The sequence below is a fragment of the Pseudophryne corroboree genome, chromosome 6 (assembly GCF_028390025.1).
Source record: "Pseudophryne corroboree isolate aPseCor3 chromosome 6, aPseCor3.hap2, whole genome shotgun sequence".
NCBI classification, from domain to species: domain Eukaryota; kingdom Metazoa; phylum Chordata; class Amphibia; order Anura; family Myobatrachidae; genus Pseudophryne; species Pseudophryne corroboree.
In genome coordinates, this window is record NC_086449.1 from 114,625,843 (window position 1) to 114,640,664 (window position 14,822).

At 44.8% G+C, this 14,822-nt stretch overlaps 2 protein-coding genes across 2 annotated transcripts in view; one reads left to right on the forward strand and one right to left on the reverse strand.

Annotated features, from left to right (window-relative positions):
• Window positions 1-14,822, reverse strand: part of LOC134936598 (putative adhesion G protein-coupled receptor E4P) — a 317,217-nt gene that overhangs the window by 251,483 nt on the left and 50,912 nt on the right. The gene's annotated exons all lie outside the window — the stretch shown is intronic.
• LOC134934928 (uncharacterized) lies at window positions 2,253-4,367 on the forward strand. The gene is made up of 2 exons (XM_063930255.1): window positions 2,253-2,460; window positions 3,062-4,367. Exon 2 carries the CDS (start codon window positions 3,112-3,114, stop codon window positions 3,763-3,765), a length of 654 nt encoding a protein of 217 aa, XP_063786325.1. The 5' UTR covers window positions 2,253-2,460; window positions 3,062-3,111; the 3' UTR covers window positions 3,766-4,367.

Genomic DNA, 14,822 nt, shown 5'->3' on the forward strand with positions numbered 1-14,822 from the left:
GCAATACGGTGGTTGAATGGTGCCTCTCTGAAACTCCTCTGGATGGCTGGCAAATGGCAAGGGCTGGTTCGGATCCAAATAAAGATTGTCCTGCTCCAGTAGGTAACACCCAGTGGCGGATTTGCCGCTAGGCAACCAAGTGGTTGCCTAGGGCCCGCCGTGTCAGGGGTCCCGAAGCGGGGCCCCCGCTTGTGTCACTGAGACACGCTGCCGCTCAGTCCAGCGGCAGTGTGTCTCAGCTGTCAGGAGAGGAGAGCGCCCGCCAGCGCGGCTGTGTCTGGCGCGGCGGCGTATAGCAGACTTCAAACCAGCCGCCGGTTCGTGAGCCAATCAGAGCTCGCGGACCGGCAGCCAATCAGAAGCCGCCAGTCCGTGAGCTCTGATTGGCTCACGAACCGGCGGCTGGTTCGAACGAAGTCTGCTATACGCCACTTCGCCAGACACAGCCGCACTGGCAGGCGCTCTCCTCTCCTGACTCACCCGTCCCTCACAGCCGGAGCCCAGAGGAGGAGCAGCAGCAGCAAGCAGCTGCAGCACTGGCTGCTGTGGGGGCAATTGTATACCTGGCACTGTGGGGGCAATTGGCTGGCACTGTGGGGCATTTGTATACCTGGCACTGTGTGTGTGTGAGTTGTGTAGTGGTAGTGGAGGAGTGTGTTGTTTGTCTTTTTTTTTCCTGTGTTAACTGTTTAGACACACAATTATGTGTGACTCAGAGGTGGAGGGTGTGAGTGAGGGGGAGGAGGTGAGTGTTAGTGAGGTTAGTGAGGTGGAGGAGGTGGGTGAGGTTGCTGCAGCAGCCTCAAGTGACAGTGACAGTCAGAGTGCTCCGCAGCCACGCACCACTAGTAAGACTGGGCGGAATGTTAAGTTTAGTTTTGCAGAAAATGTGGCATTGGTGTGTGAGCTGATGAAGTATCAGAGGCAGCTATTTGGACCTGAGTCCGCCAAGGTGCCAACACGGAGGAAGACGGTGTTGTGGGCGAAAGTAGTTGCTGCTGTCAATAGTGAGGGGGTGGTCAAGCGGACGGAGGACACGTGCCGCAAACGGTACTATGACATAAAGCGACGTGTCAAGTCCAAAATGGCCAAGGAGGCCAAGTCGGCTCGGAAAACCGGTGGTGGGCAGCCCTATATTGCAAGTTATCTGGAGTATGAGGAGCCCATGCGGAGTGTAATACCTCCAGAAGTTGTCTCTGCATCCCATGTCCGGGATTCAGATAGGCCCAGGAAGAATGGTGAGCATGTGTATTTGCATTTACATTCTTTTTTTTTTTTTTTTGTAATGTGTGTCATGTCACGTTGCATATTACTCCCATCTTCAAGTGTGTGTCAGCAAATACATTGTTTTGGTTAATGTTTTATATAATAGCCAATGTAACATCTTACTTTATTGTATGTCATGTGTTTTTCAGACAGATATTTTGCATGTGTAGTTTGGACTTGGTGTGTCTCTGAATTGTCCTGCAATAATGTTTTCCTTTTGGGCGTTTTTTTTAAAAAAATTGTGACTATGTATTATATTTAAGTGATCCATGTGCAATTTTTTAAAAACAGTGGTTGTCATGTTAGAGGCTGGAGTACTAGAAAGTGGTTTGGAAACCACTTACATGTGTAATGTCATCTTTAGATAATGTTAATTTTTTATTTTAAAAAAACAATATATTTTTTTTTTTGCTTGTATTTGTACCGTGACACAACACTGCAGTGTAATTTTTATATAAATTGCTGCATTTTGTTTTTGCTCATATACTGTAGTGGTAATGTGTCTTTGGAGTGCCACATTACAGAGCAAATTATATATTGCATCTGTAATATTTTTCCTTCCAATACAAAATTAAGTTGTGTGTGTTTTTTCTTTTTATAATCTTTTCTTGAACTTGTGGCCTATGTCAGTGTCCTGTACATGTTTTCCTGTGTTGATGATGCCATAGTGCATATGTGTTTTGGTCATTGTTTTTTTTAATATTTTTTATTTCTGGTCCTTATGTTTGTTTTAAATAAAAACCAAGCATTTCTTAAAGAATAAATGTTTATAAGCATAATGGGTGGATGTATACACAATAGCATGATTTTTTAATATAATTCATTTTATACAGTGTCTGAAAAAAGCAGTACTACTCGTCGGCCAGTAACTCCTATCACATCTGATGATGATGACGCTGCGGAAGCAGGTAAAGTGTCCATTGTAGTATAGGGTATGCTTGTAAAGGAATGTGCATAACAAAATTGCACTTTCATTATAAGGTCCATCAAAAGAAGTATGGAGCAGCAGAAGTGGCACTTCTGTAAGACATCACCACAAAAAACCTGTGGCCGAAAAGAAAGCAAGGTCGTATGTCCCGGCACAAACACAGCAGGCTACCCCGCCACGAAGATTATCGTCCGTATGTTCTGTACCCCCACTCCAAATTTTGGACACACCTCCAAGACGTCATCCACACTCCCCTCATCTTGATTGTGAGTATCAAACTGAAAAAAATGTGTAAAATGTCAGAACATAATCAAAATCAGTCATAACCGCATTAAGTCAAAACACATCCAAAACTAAAATACTTACCGCAGTAAGTAAAAGCTGAAATGGAATCCAAGCTAAATGGCCTTGTCCACATCCAGTAAAGATATGTATGTCCACTTGAGCCATACAGTATGACATTGGGTGTAAGATGCTGCAACAAAAAAGCATGTTGGTTTGTTTGCAAAAAGTAAGGTTGTTTTTCCAAATTTCACATGTGTGCTTGAGGTAACATTGCAAAATACATATAAAAACATTACTATGTTTGTTTGAACAAAGCTATAAGGTAACACATTATGTATTCCAATGTGTTTTTATGGTGGAGTATGTGTGAGCTACAATAAAACTAAAGTGTTTGCGTTCACAATTAAGTAACCAGACACATTTGCCTCAAACAGGCATATGTATGTATTTAAGCTATGAGTGATGATGTTGCTAGCCAGAATAGTTGAAAGCAACAGTGAATGATATGTGTTCCATGTGTAGTGATTTGTTTACATTTCACAAACATATGGATAGCTAACGGAGATTTGTTTAACATTTCAGCTTCGAGTCCTGGGAACAGCATCCCTCCACAACAACACCAACACAGTGACATGGAGGAGACAAACATCTTAGAAATGCAGCCATTAATGCAAGGAATGAGACCCCCAGCACCTGTGAGTACACCACCACAGCAAAGCACACCACCACCACAACACAGCCCAACAACACCAGGAACACAAGGCCCTGATCAGGTGTTTTGGACTATTTGGGCTAGACAACAGGCCACTAATGAAGATTGCCTGCGTAAGCAGACACAAATGTTTGCAAGCCTACCATCTCACCTCAGAAGAATATCAAGAAATCTGAGTAGACAAAATGAACAAACAACCAGAATAGGCAATACCATGGAACTCATGCGTACAGACATTACACAGGTCATGGGCAACTTAAAGCGCATAATGGAAGAACAGCACAGACAACAGCAAAGTTATATGAGCATTTTTAAAAACAATCAAAAGATTAATGAAAGTTTATTCCGAATAGTAGACAATCAAAATGCTGCTACACGTGAACTCAATGCCACCCTCACTAACCTGAATGAAACACTCAGATGCATGCACCAACAGCAAACAAGCAGCAGTTCTGGTACGACTACTCCAAATATCACGCCAGTCTCATCACCACCAAGACGGTCCACCAGAGCACGACAACATGACAGTGCTAAAGGCAAAGGGCAGGACAAGCAGCCACCCAAAAAAACGTGAAAAAAAACAAGTTAGACATGTGTGATAAGTAACTCAAAATAGTTAGCAAGTGTTTTTGTTGCTAAAAAAATATAACACTTAGCTCCTTGACCCTTTTTTCAACATCATTAATTATAATTGGGCCAAAAAAAAAAAACATAAATTTAGTACGCACATTTATTCATTAACATTTTTTTTGGTATTGGAGGAGGGAAATGTTGATGGAGCCACACATACATGTTAGCAGGAAGTAAACTGACCACTTGATTTTTTTCTAATCATTACTCTTTCTAGATTCCAATGATTCTCTTTGCCTGCAGATACAATAATTGCCAGCCAGGCAGAATGTCTTTAGCAAGAAGTAAACTGACCACTTGATTTTTTTCTAATCATTACTCTTTCTAGATTCCAATCATTCTCTTTGCCTGCAGATACAATAATTGCCAGCCAGGCAGAATGTCTTTAGCAGGAAGTAAACTGACCACTTGATTTTTTTCTAATCATTACTCTTTCTAGATTTCAATCATTCTCTTTGCCTGCAGATACAATAATTGCCAGCCAGGCAGAATGTCTTTAGCAGGAAGTAAACTGACCACTTGATTTTTCTGTTACGTCCTAGAGGATGCTGGGGACTCCGTAAGGACCATGGGGTATAGACGGGATCCGCAGGAGATAGGGCACCTAAAAAGAACTTTGACTATGGGTGTGCACTGGCTCCTCCCTCTATGCCCCTCCTCCAGACCTCAGTTAGATCTTGTGCCCAGAGGAGAATGGGTGCACTGCAGAGAGCTCTCCAGAGTTTTCTGTGGAAAAATAATTTTGTTAGGTTTTTTATTTTCAGGGAGTCCTGTTGGCAACAGGCTCCCTGCATCGTGGGACCGAGGAGAGAGAAGCAGAGCTGGCTTGTCAAGTTGGGCACTGCTTCTAAGGCTACTAGACACCATTAGCTCCAGAGGGAGTCGGAACACAGGTCTCACCTGGGGTTCGTCCCGGAGCCGCGCCGCCGTCCTCCTCACAGATGCCGAAGATAGAAGCCGGGTGAGTATGAGAAGGCAGAAGACATCATAGGCGGCAGAAGACTTCAGATCTTCATGAGGTAAGGCGCGCAGCGGTAAGCTGCGCACCATTGCTCCCAGTCACACACACACAGAGCAGCACTGAAGGGTGCAAGGCGCAGGGGGGGGGGCGCCCTGGGCAGCAATAAACCTCACATTTGGGCACTGACAAGGTAGATTAGACTGCTGGGCAGTAATTCTACGATCCCCCGCCATTTTCTATTAAAAAATCACCGGGACCGAAGCCCGCCGTCGGGTGGGCGGAGCTTGATCCCCAGCACTAACCAGCGCCATTTTCTCCACAGAAGCTGCATGAGGAAAACGCTGGCTCCCTGGTCTCTCCCCTGCTGAACATTCAGGCTGGAAAAAAGAGGAGGGGGGTATTTTGAGCGCAGTGAGTGGGAATCTGGTAATTTTATATATATATATAAAAGCGCTATCTGGTCATATTTTTCCAGTGTTATTAAGCGCTGGGTGTGTGCTGGCATACTCTCTCTCTGTCTCTCCTAAGGGCCTGGTTGGGGTTTTGTCCCCTTATAGGTTAATCCCTGTGTGTGTGGGGTGTCGGTACGTGGTGTCGACATGTCTGAAGCGGAAGGCTTTTCCAAGGAGGAGGTGGAGCAAATGAGTGGTGTGTCCCCGTCGGTTGTGCCGACTCCAGATTGGATGGACATGTGGCATATGTTGAATGCAAGTGTGGCATCTTTACATAAAAGCCTTGATAAGGCTGATTCAGGGGGGACATCAGGGGGTCAATCCTCAGATTGGACCGACTCACAGGGCCCGTCGGGGTCTCAAAAGCGTCCCTTAACACAAGACACTACTACCGACATGGATTCTGATTCCAGTGTCGACTATGACGAAGTAAAATTGCACCCTAGGATGACTAAAACCATTTAGTGTATGATTGTGGCAATAAGGGATGTATAGCATATTGTGGATGAACCCTCTGTCCCCGACACAAGGGTACACATGTTTAAGGAAAAGAAACAGATTATTAATTTTACCACATCTCATGAATTAAATGAATTCTTTGGAAAAGCTTGGGAGACTCCGGATAAGAGACCGCAGATCCCCAAAATAATTTATATGGCATACCCTTTCCCTAAGCATGACAGGGAGATTTGGGAATCACCCCCCACTGTGGACAAAGCCCTGACGCGCTTGTCCAAGAAAGTGGCGCTACCGTCTCCTGACACAGCAGCCCTTAAGGCCCCTACAGATCGCAGGCAAGAAACTACCTTAAAGTGTATTTATTCTCATATGGGTGCTGTGCTAAGACCGACAATTGCGTCGGTATGGGTGTGTAGCGCAATTGCAGCTTGGACAGATGAGCTGACAGATCAATTTGATAATATGGATAAGGATACTATATTCCTAACTCTAGCCCATATTAAAGACGCAGTCTTATTTATGAGGGATGCTCAAAGGGACATTGGATTGCTAGCTTCTAGGACCAATGCCATGTCTGTCTCAGCGAGAAGATCCTTATGGACTCGCCAATGGACGGGTGATGCGGATTCCAAGAAACATATGGAAGTACTACTCTACAAGGGTGATGTATTGTTTGGGGATGGGCTGACGGACCTGGTTTCCACAGCCACAGCAGGTAAATCAATTTTTTTACCATATATTCCCCAACAGCAAAAGAAAGTAACACCCTATCAGATGCAGTCCTTTCGGTCGCACAAGTCCAAAAGAGGTCGGGGATCCTCTTTCCTCGCCAGAGGTAAGGGCAGAGGCAAGAGAGCACCTGCTTCGGCAGGTGCCCAGGAACCAAAGTACTCCCCGGCTGCTCCAAAACCCACAGCATGACGCTGGGGCTCCCCTGTGGGAGTCCGCACCGGTGGGGGCACGTATTCGACTTTTCAGTCAGGCCTGGGTCAGTTCGGACCTTAATCCCTGGGTGTTGGAAATAGTTTCCCAGGGCTACAAATTGGAATTCGAGGAGGTGCCCCCGCGCCGATTTTTCAATTCGGCCCTACCAGCTTCCACATCGGAAAGGGATGTAGTGTTAGCTGCAATTCAAACGCTGTGTATACAGCAAGTGATAATCAAGGTTCCCCTGCACCAGCAGGGAAGAGGTTACTATTCAACCCTATTTGTGGTCCCAAAACCGGACGGTTCGGTCAGACCTATTTTGAATCTGAAATCCCTAAACATGTACATAAGAAGATTCAAATTCAAAATGGAATCTCTCAGAGCGATAATAGCCAACATGGAGGAGGGGGAGTTTATGGTGTCTCTGGACATAAAGGATGCGTACCTTCATGTCCCCATATATGCCCCCCATCAGGAATACCTGAGATTCGCTGTACAGGATTGTCATTACCAATTTCAGACGTTGTCGTTTGGACTCTCCACGGCCCGAGGATTTTCACCAAGATAATGGCGGAAATTATGGTGGTCCTGCGCAAGCAAGGAGTCACAATTATCCCATACTTGGACGATCTCCTGATAAAAGCGAGATCAAGGGAGAAATTGCTGAACAGTGTGGCGCTCTCGTTGAGAGTGCTCCAGCAACACGGTTGGATTCTAAATCTACCGAAGTCACAGTTGATTCCGACAACTCGACTACCGTTCCTAGGTATGATACTGGATACGGAACAAATGAAGGTCTTCCTCCCAATAGAGAAAGCCCAAGACATACAGAACATGGTCAGAGACCTGCTAAAAACGAAAAGGGTGTCAGTTCACCAATGCACTCGAGTTCTGGGGAAAATGGTGGCGGCCTACGAGGCCATTCCCTTCGGCAGGTTCCATGCAAGGACTTTTCAATGGGACCTTCTGGACAAGTGGTCCGGGTCCCATCTGCACTTACATTGGAAAATAACTCTGTCCCCAGGGACCAGAGTGTCCCTCCTGTGGTGGTTGCAAAGTGCTCACCTCCTGGAGGGTCGCAGGTTCGAAATTCAGAATTGGATCCTGGTTACCATGGACGCGAGCCTCCGAGGATGGGGAGCGGTCACATAGGGAAAACATTTTCAGGGTCTTTGGTCAGACAAGGAGTCCTGTCTACACATCAATGTGTTGGAACTCAGGGCCATTTACAACGGCCTTCGACAAGCGGAGAGTTTTCTTCGAAACCTACCGGTTCTGATTCAATCAGACAATGTCACAGCAGTGGCTCATGTGAACCGCCAAGGCGGGACAAAAAGCAGAGTCGCGATGGCGGAAGCCACAAGGATCCTTCGCTGGGCGGAAAATCATGTAAGCGCTCTGTCAGCTGTCTTCATTCCGGGAGTGGACAACTGGGAAGCAGACTTCCTCAGCAGACACGATCTCCATCCAGGAGAGTGGGGACTTCATCAAGAAGTCTTTGCAGATGTAACACGTCTTTGGGGAACTCCTCAAATAGACATGATGGCGTCACGCCTCAACAAAAAACTTCAGAGGTACTGCGCCAGATCTCGGGACCCTCAGGCAATAGCAGTGGACGCTCTGGTAACACCGTGGGTGTTCAAGTTGGTCTACGTGTTTCCTCCTCTTCCTCTCATCACAAAGGTGTTGAGGATCATAAGACAAAGAAGAGTACGAACGATACTCGTTGTCCCAGACTGGCCTCGAAGGGCCTGGTACTCGGATCTACAAGAGATGCTCACAGGAGATCCCTGGCCTCTTCCTCTGAGGGAATACCTGTTGCAGCAGGGGCTCTGTGTATTTCAAGTCTTACCGCGGTTACGTTTGACGGCATGGCGGTTGAACGCCGAATCCTAGTGAAAAAGGGGATTCCGGAAGAGGTCATCCCTACTTTAATAAAGGCTAGGAAGGAGGTGACGGTAAAACATTATCACCGTATCTGGCGAAAGTATGTGTCTTGGTGTGAGACCAAGAATGCACCTACGGAAGATTTTCATCTGGGTCGTCTTCTCCACTTCCTACAGACAGGAGTGGATATGGGCCTGAAATTAGGCTCTGTTAAGGTACAGATTTCGGCCCTCTCGATTTTCTTTCAGAAGGAATTGGCTTCTCTTCCAGAAGTCCATCAGTTTGTAAAGGGAGTGCTGCACATCCAGACCCCTTTTGTGCCTCCAGTGGCACCATGGGACCTGAACGTGGTGTTGCAGTTCCTAAAATCACACTGGTTTGAACCGCTTAATAAGGTTGAGTTGAAATTTCTTACCTGGAAGGTGGTCATGTTGTTGGCCTTAGCATCAGCAAGGCGAGTGTCAGAATTGGCGGCTTTGTCACACAAGAGCCCCTACTTGATTTTTCATGTGGATCGAGCTGAATTGAGGACACGTCCGCAATTATTGCCTAAAGTGGTTTCTTCGTTCCATATGAATCAACCTATTGTGGTGCCTGTGGCTACAAGTGACCTGGAGGATTCCAGATCCCTGGACGTAGTCAGGGCCTTAAAAATTTATGTAGCCAGGACGGCTAGAATTAGGAAAACAGAGGCTCTGTTTATCCTGTATGCGGCCAATAAGATTGTCGCTCCTGCTTCGAAACAGACTATTGCTTGCTGGATCTGTAATACGATTCAGCAGGCTCACTCTACGGCTGGATTGCCGGTACCAAATTCGGTTAAGGCCCATTCCACTAGGAAGGTGGGCTCTTCTTGAGCGGCTGCCCGAGGCGTCTCGGCTTTACAACTTTGCCGAGCGGCGACTTGGTCGGGGTCAAACACTTTTGCTAAATTCTACAAGTTTGATACCCTGGCTGATGAGGACCTAGCGTTTGCTCAGTCGGTGCTGCAGAGTCATACGCACTCTCCCGCCCGATTGGATGCTTTGGTATAAACCCCATGGTCCTTACGGAGTCCCCAGCATCCTCTAGGACGTAAGAGAAAATAAGATTTTAAACCTACCGGTTTCTCCTAGTCCGTAGAGGATGCTGGGCGCCCGTCCCAGTGCGGAAACTCTGCAAGACTTGTATATAGTTGTTGCTTACATAAGGGTTATGTTACAGTTGACATCGGTCTTGGACCGTTACTGTCGTTTGTTCATACTGTTAACTGGTTATGTATGTTCCAGGTTACATGGTATGATTGGTGTGGGCTGGTATGAATCTTGCCCTTGGATTGCTAAATCCTGCCTTGTATTGTCCATCTCCTCTGGGCACAGTTCTCTAACTGAGGTCTGGAGGAGGGGCATAGAGGGAGGAGCCAGTGCACACCCATAGTCAAAGTTCTTTTTAGGTGCCCTTTCTCCTGCGGAGCCCGTCTATACCCCATGGTCCTTTCGGAGTCCGCAGCATCCTCTACGGACTAGGAGAAATAGATTTACCGGTAGGTTTAAAATCTTATTTTTTCTAATCATTACTCTTTCTAGATTCCAATCATTCTCTTTGCCTGCAGACAATCCAAATTACAATGTTATTGATACATATCTTATCTATCTTATCTATACAACATTACAAGAAGAACTCAATTGAGTTGCGTAAAAAGCTTGTAATATGTTGGCTTTGTTTTGTTTGAAAAACATTGTCCAAATGAATGTCAGTATTGTTGGGACATGTTTGTGTGTGTTAAAAATTAGTAAGAATGTTTTTACACATGATGCTGAAACAAACAAATATGTTCTTTTACTACCAAAAACAAAAAAATGTGTTTAATAATGTATATGTGTGGCAAACTGTGTATTTACTTACACATCATCAAGTTTACAGCATCAAACATTAGGAAATAAATTATTCCTGATTACAGTAAGTTTGTGAGTCTTAAATATGATGGTGCATCACACATAGGGACACATGTATTCCTCAAGGCTAACATATTATATGTTGAGGAGTGTTTTTTGGGAACACAGGTTCTCAAATTCGGCCCTCAGGAACCCACACAGTGCATGTTTGGCAGGTCTCCTCACAGAATCACAAGTGACATAATTAGCTCCACCTGTGAACCTTTTAACATATGTCTGTGAGTAATTCATACACCTGTGCTTCTACTGGGTTACGTGAAAAACATGCACTGTGGCCCTCATTCTGAGTTGATCGGTCGCAAGGCGAATTTAGCAGAGTTACACACGCTAAGCCGCCGCCTACTGGGAGTGTATCTTAGCATCTTAAAATTGCGACCGATGTATTCGCAATATTGCGATCACAAACTACTTAGCAGTTTTAGAGTAGCTCCAGACTTACTCTGCCTGTGCGATCAGTTCAGTGCTTGTCGTTCCTAGTTTGACGTCACAAACACACCCAGTGTTCGCCCAACCACTCCCCCGTTTCTCCGGCCACTCCTGCGTTTTTTCCGGAAACGGTAACGTTTTCAGCCACACGCCCATAAAACGGCCTGTTTCCGCCCAGTAACACCCATTTCCTGTCAATCACATTACGATCGCCGGAGCGATGAAAAAGCCGTGAGTAAAAATACTATCTTCATAGCAAAGATACTTGGCGCAGTCGCAGTGCGAATATTGCGCATGCGCACTAAGCGGAATTTCACTGCGATGCGATGAAAAATACCGAGCGAACGACTCGGAATGAGGGCCTGTGTGTGGTCCTGAGGGCCGAGTTTGTGAACCTGTGCATTAGGACGTTACACACAATGATAAAGTGAAATACTAAATTGATGATGTGGGCTTGTAAGAAATTAGCACTGCAAGTTTACGAACACTTATCCAGACTTAGTGCATGCCACTCATAGGGGGTCATTCCGAGTTGTTCGCTCGCAAGCTGCTTTTAGCAGCTTTGCACACGCTAAGCCGCCGCCTACTGGGAGTGAATCTTAGCTTATCAAAATTGCAAACGAAAGATTAGCAGAATTGCGAATAGACACTACTTAGTCAGTTTCGTTCCTGGTTTGACGTCACAAACACACCCAGCGTTCGCCCAGACACTCCTCCGTTTCTCCAGCCACTCCCGCGTTTTTCCCAGAAACGGTAGCGTTTTTTCACACACTCCCATAAAACGGCCAGTTTCCGCCCAGAAACACCCACTTCCTGTCAATCACACTCCGTTCTCCAGAACGAAGAAAAAACCTCGTAATGCCGTGAGTAAAATACCTAACTGCATAGCAAATTTACTTGGCGCAGTCGCACTGCGGACATTGCGCATCAGCATTAGCGACTAATCGCTCCGTTGCGAGAAAAAAATAACGAGCGAACAACTCGGAATGACCCCCATAATCTGTTGTTTTGAGATTAAAAATACACACAATACACATGCGACATTTGTTTTTCATATAGCGAGGGTATGTTTGTATGTGTCAAGGAGACAGACACATTCTGAGTAATGGTTTCTGAAAAAAAAGGAAAAACATCTATTTATGATTACACAACAAATGAAATAAGCAAACCAAGCTTACCTTAGAAATAGCGATTGATGATCTGTTGCCTAACCTGCCTCCCTACATCAGTACTCCAAGTATCACCAGATGTCTCTAATTCCTCTGCTTGCTTGCTGCTTTCTTCCTCCTTCTCCTCCTCCTCAACATGTGGCAGATGTTGTTGCAAACACATGTTATGAAGAAAGCAGCAGCAGAACACAATTTGAGTCACCTTGGAGGGACTATACAACAAAAGGCCACCAGGCTTATCCAGACACCGAAACCTAGATTTCAGCACACCAAAACATCTTTCTATCACATACCGCGTGGACTTATGTGCATTATTGTAATTGTGTTCAGCAGGGGTATCAGGTCGGGACAATGGAGTTAGAAGCCAAGAGAAACAACCATATCCTCCATCACCTAAAAGACAGATATAGTAACGTGATTCATGTTAAGATACAGCAACACATAAGTAGCACACTGTGGGGCAGATGTATTAACCTGTAGAAGGCATAAGGAAGTGAAAAACCAGTGATATGTGCAAGGTAATAAAGGCAATCTGTTCCTAAATGTTAATTTACATATTGGAGCTGATTGGCTGGTGCCTTTATCACCTTGCACAGATCACTGGTTTCTCACTTCCTTATGCCTTCTACAGGTTAATACATCTGCACCTGTATTTGGACAAAGTATACGCAGGCCTACACATATCAAATTACATACCCAGCAGCCATCCATCTGGCATTTGTCCGTCCTCAAACTTATCAAAGAGCGATGACTGACTGAGGATGAAGGAGTCATGGCAGCCCCCAGGGTAACCAGCAACAACACTCATTATTTTGAGATTTGCATCACAAACCACCTGCACATTTGTGGAGTGTTCGAAATGGCGGTTTGTATATATGGGCTGTCTGCCCCTAGGTGGTCTCAGCTGAATGTGTGTGCAATCTATGGCTCCAAGCACATTGGGCATGCCAGCCAGCTCATAGAAATCTACCCTGACGGCATGCCACTGAGACTCCTGGGTAGGGAAGCAGATTGAGGCCTCGATGTGGGGCTGCAAAACAGCCAACACCTGTGTGTACATTTTAAAGAACAATAAACATGAGATTTTAGGACAGAACTGGCCACCGAGAAATTAAAACAAGCACAAAAAAGAAGAGGTCGTTAGGTATACATCACCTGTGTTAAGATTCTTGAAAATGAGGGCTGTGAGATTCCTATGACATCCCCAGACACAGCCTGAAAGCTGCCAGTAGCCAGAAAGTGCAACACAGCCAGGAGTTTGTGCAGGCCTGAGACAGGGCGAGAGCGTGCTGTCTCAGGGTCTAGGCCCAGTTTGACAAGGTCATACAGACGGAAAATGTTGTTACGATTTAGACGGAACATCTGTATGACCTTATCATCGGACAATGCGTTCAAGTTTAAATGCCCCCTAAAAAAATGAGGCCTGCGCAGCCTCCGCGGAACCTGTACAACCTGCTGACCATGTTCAGTTTCTTGGCCCTGGGTACTTACAGGCTGATGTCTGAGTCTGAGGAATCCCACAGCACACAAAAGATCACTGGCCCACAGTCCTGCTGCCATTTCTGAGTGTAGGTGTATTGAAATGGGCCTAACATCCTTTTATAGGCATCCTAATTCAGGTGTGAGTGATTTTTTATTTGCAACACATGTAAACACGACTGAAAAAAGCAGGTCTATTTTTTGGCCGCTTTTTTTAACGAATCGCAAAAAAAATACGACCGCATTTGAGCAGTCAGAGACTAACACCCAAATACGAATGAATAGTGAATTCCCGTATTCTATGAAATAACAGCCGCATTTGACCAATGGTCTATTCATTCGTATTTCGGAACGTTGTCATTCAAACCATTACGAATAGACCAGACACTGCAGAGATTGGTGCTTAGTGAATTCCCGGATTGGGACTTAGAAAAAAAAACACAAATCGGCCAAACTCGGATTTTTAGTAAATACTGGCCTATGAGTGGTATGCATTAAGTCTGGATAAGTGATCGTAAACTTGCAGTGCTAATTTATTACAAGCACACATAATCCATTTAGTATTTTACTTTATCATTGTGTGTAACGTCCTAATGCACAGGTTCACAAACTCGGCCCTCAGGACCCCACACAGTGCATGTTTTTCACGTAACCCAGTAGAAGCACAGGTGTATGAATTACTCACAGACATATGTTAAAAGGTTCACAGGTGGAGCTAATTATGTCACTTGTGATTCTGTGAGTAGACCTGCAAAACATGCACTGTGTGGGGTCCTGAGGGCCGAGTTTGAGAACCTGTGTTCCAAAAAAACACTCCTCAACATATAATATGTTAGCCTTGAGGAATACATGTGTCCCTATGTGTGATGCTCCATCATATTTAAGGGACACAAACTTACTGTCATCAAAAAATTTTTATTTCATAATGTTTGCTGCAGTAAACTTGCTGATTTGTAAGTAAATACACAGTTTGCCACATATATACATTATTATACACATTCTTTGTTTTTTTGTTAAAAAGTTCTTATTTGTTGGTTTCTGCATCATGTGTAATAACATTCTTACTAATTTTTAACACACACAAACATGTCCCAACAATAATGACATTCATTTTGTCAATGTTTTTTTAAACATTCAATGCCAACATATTGAAAGCTTTTTACGCAACTCAATTGTGTTATTCTTGTAATGTTGTATAGAGAAGAAAGGTAAAATAGTTAACAATTTCATAATAAATAAATACAATTTGGATTGTCTGCAGGATATGCGAATGATTGGAATCTAGAAAGAGTAATGATTAGAAAAAA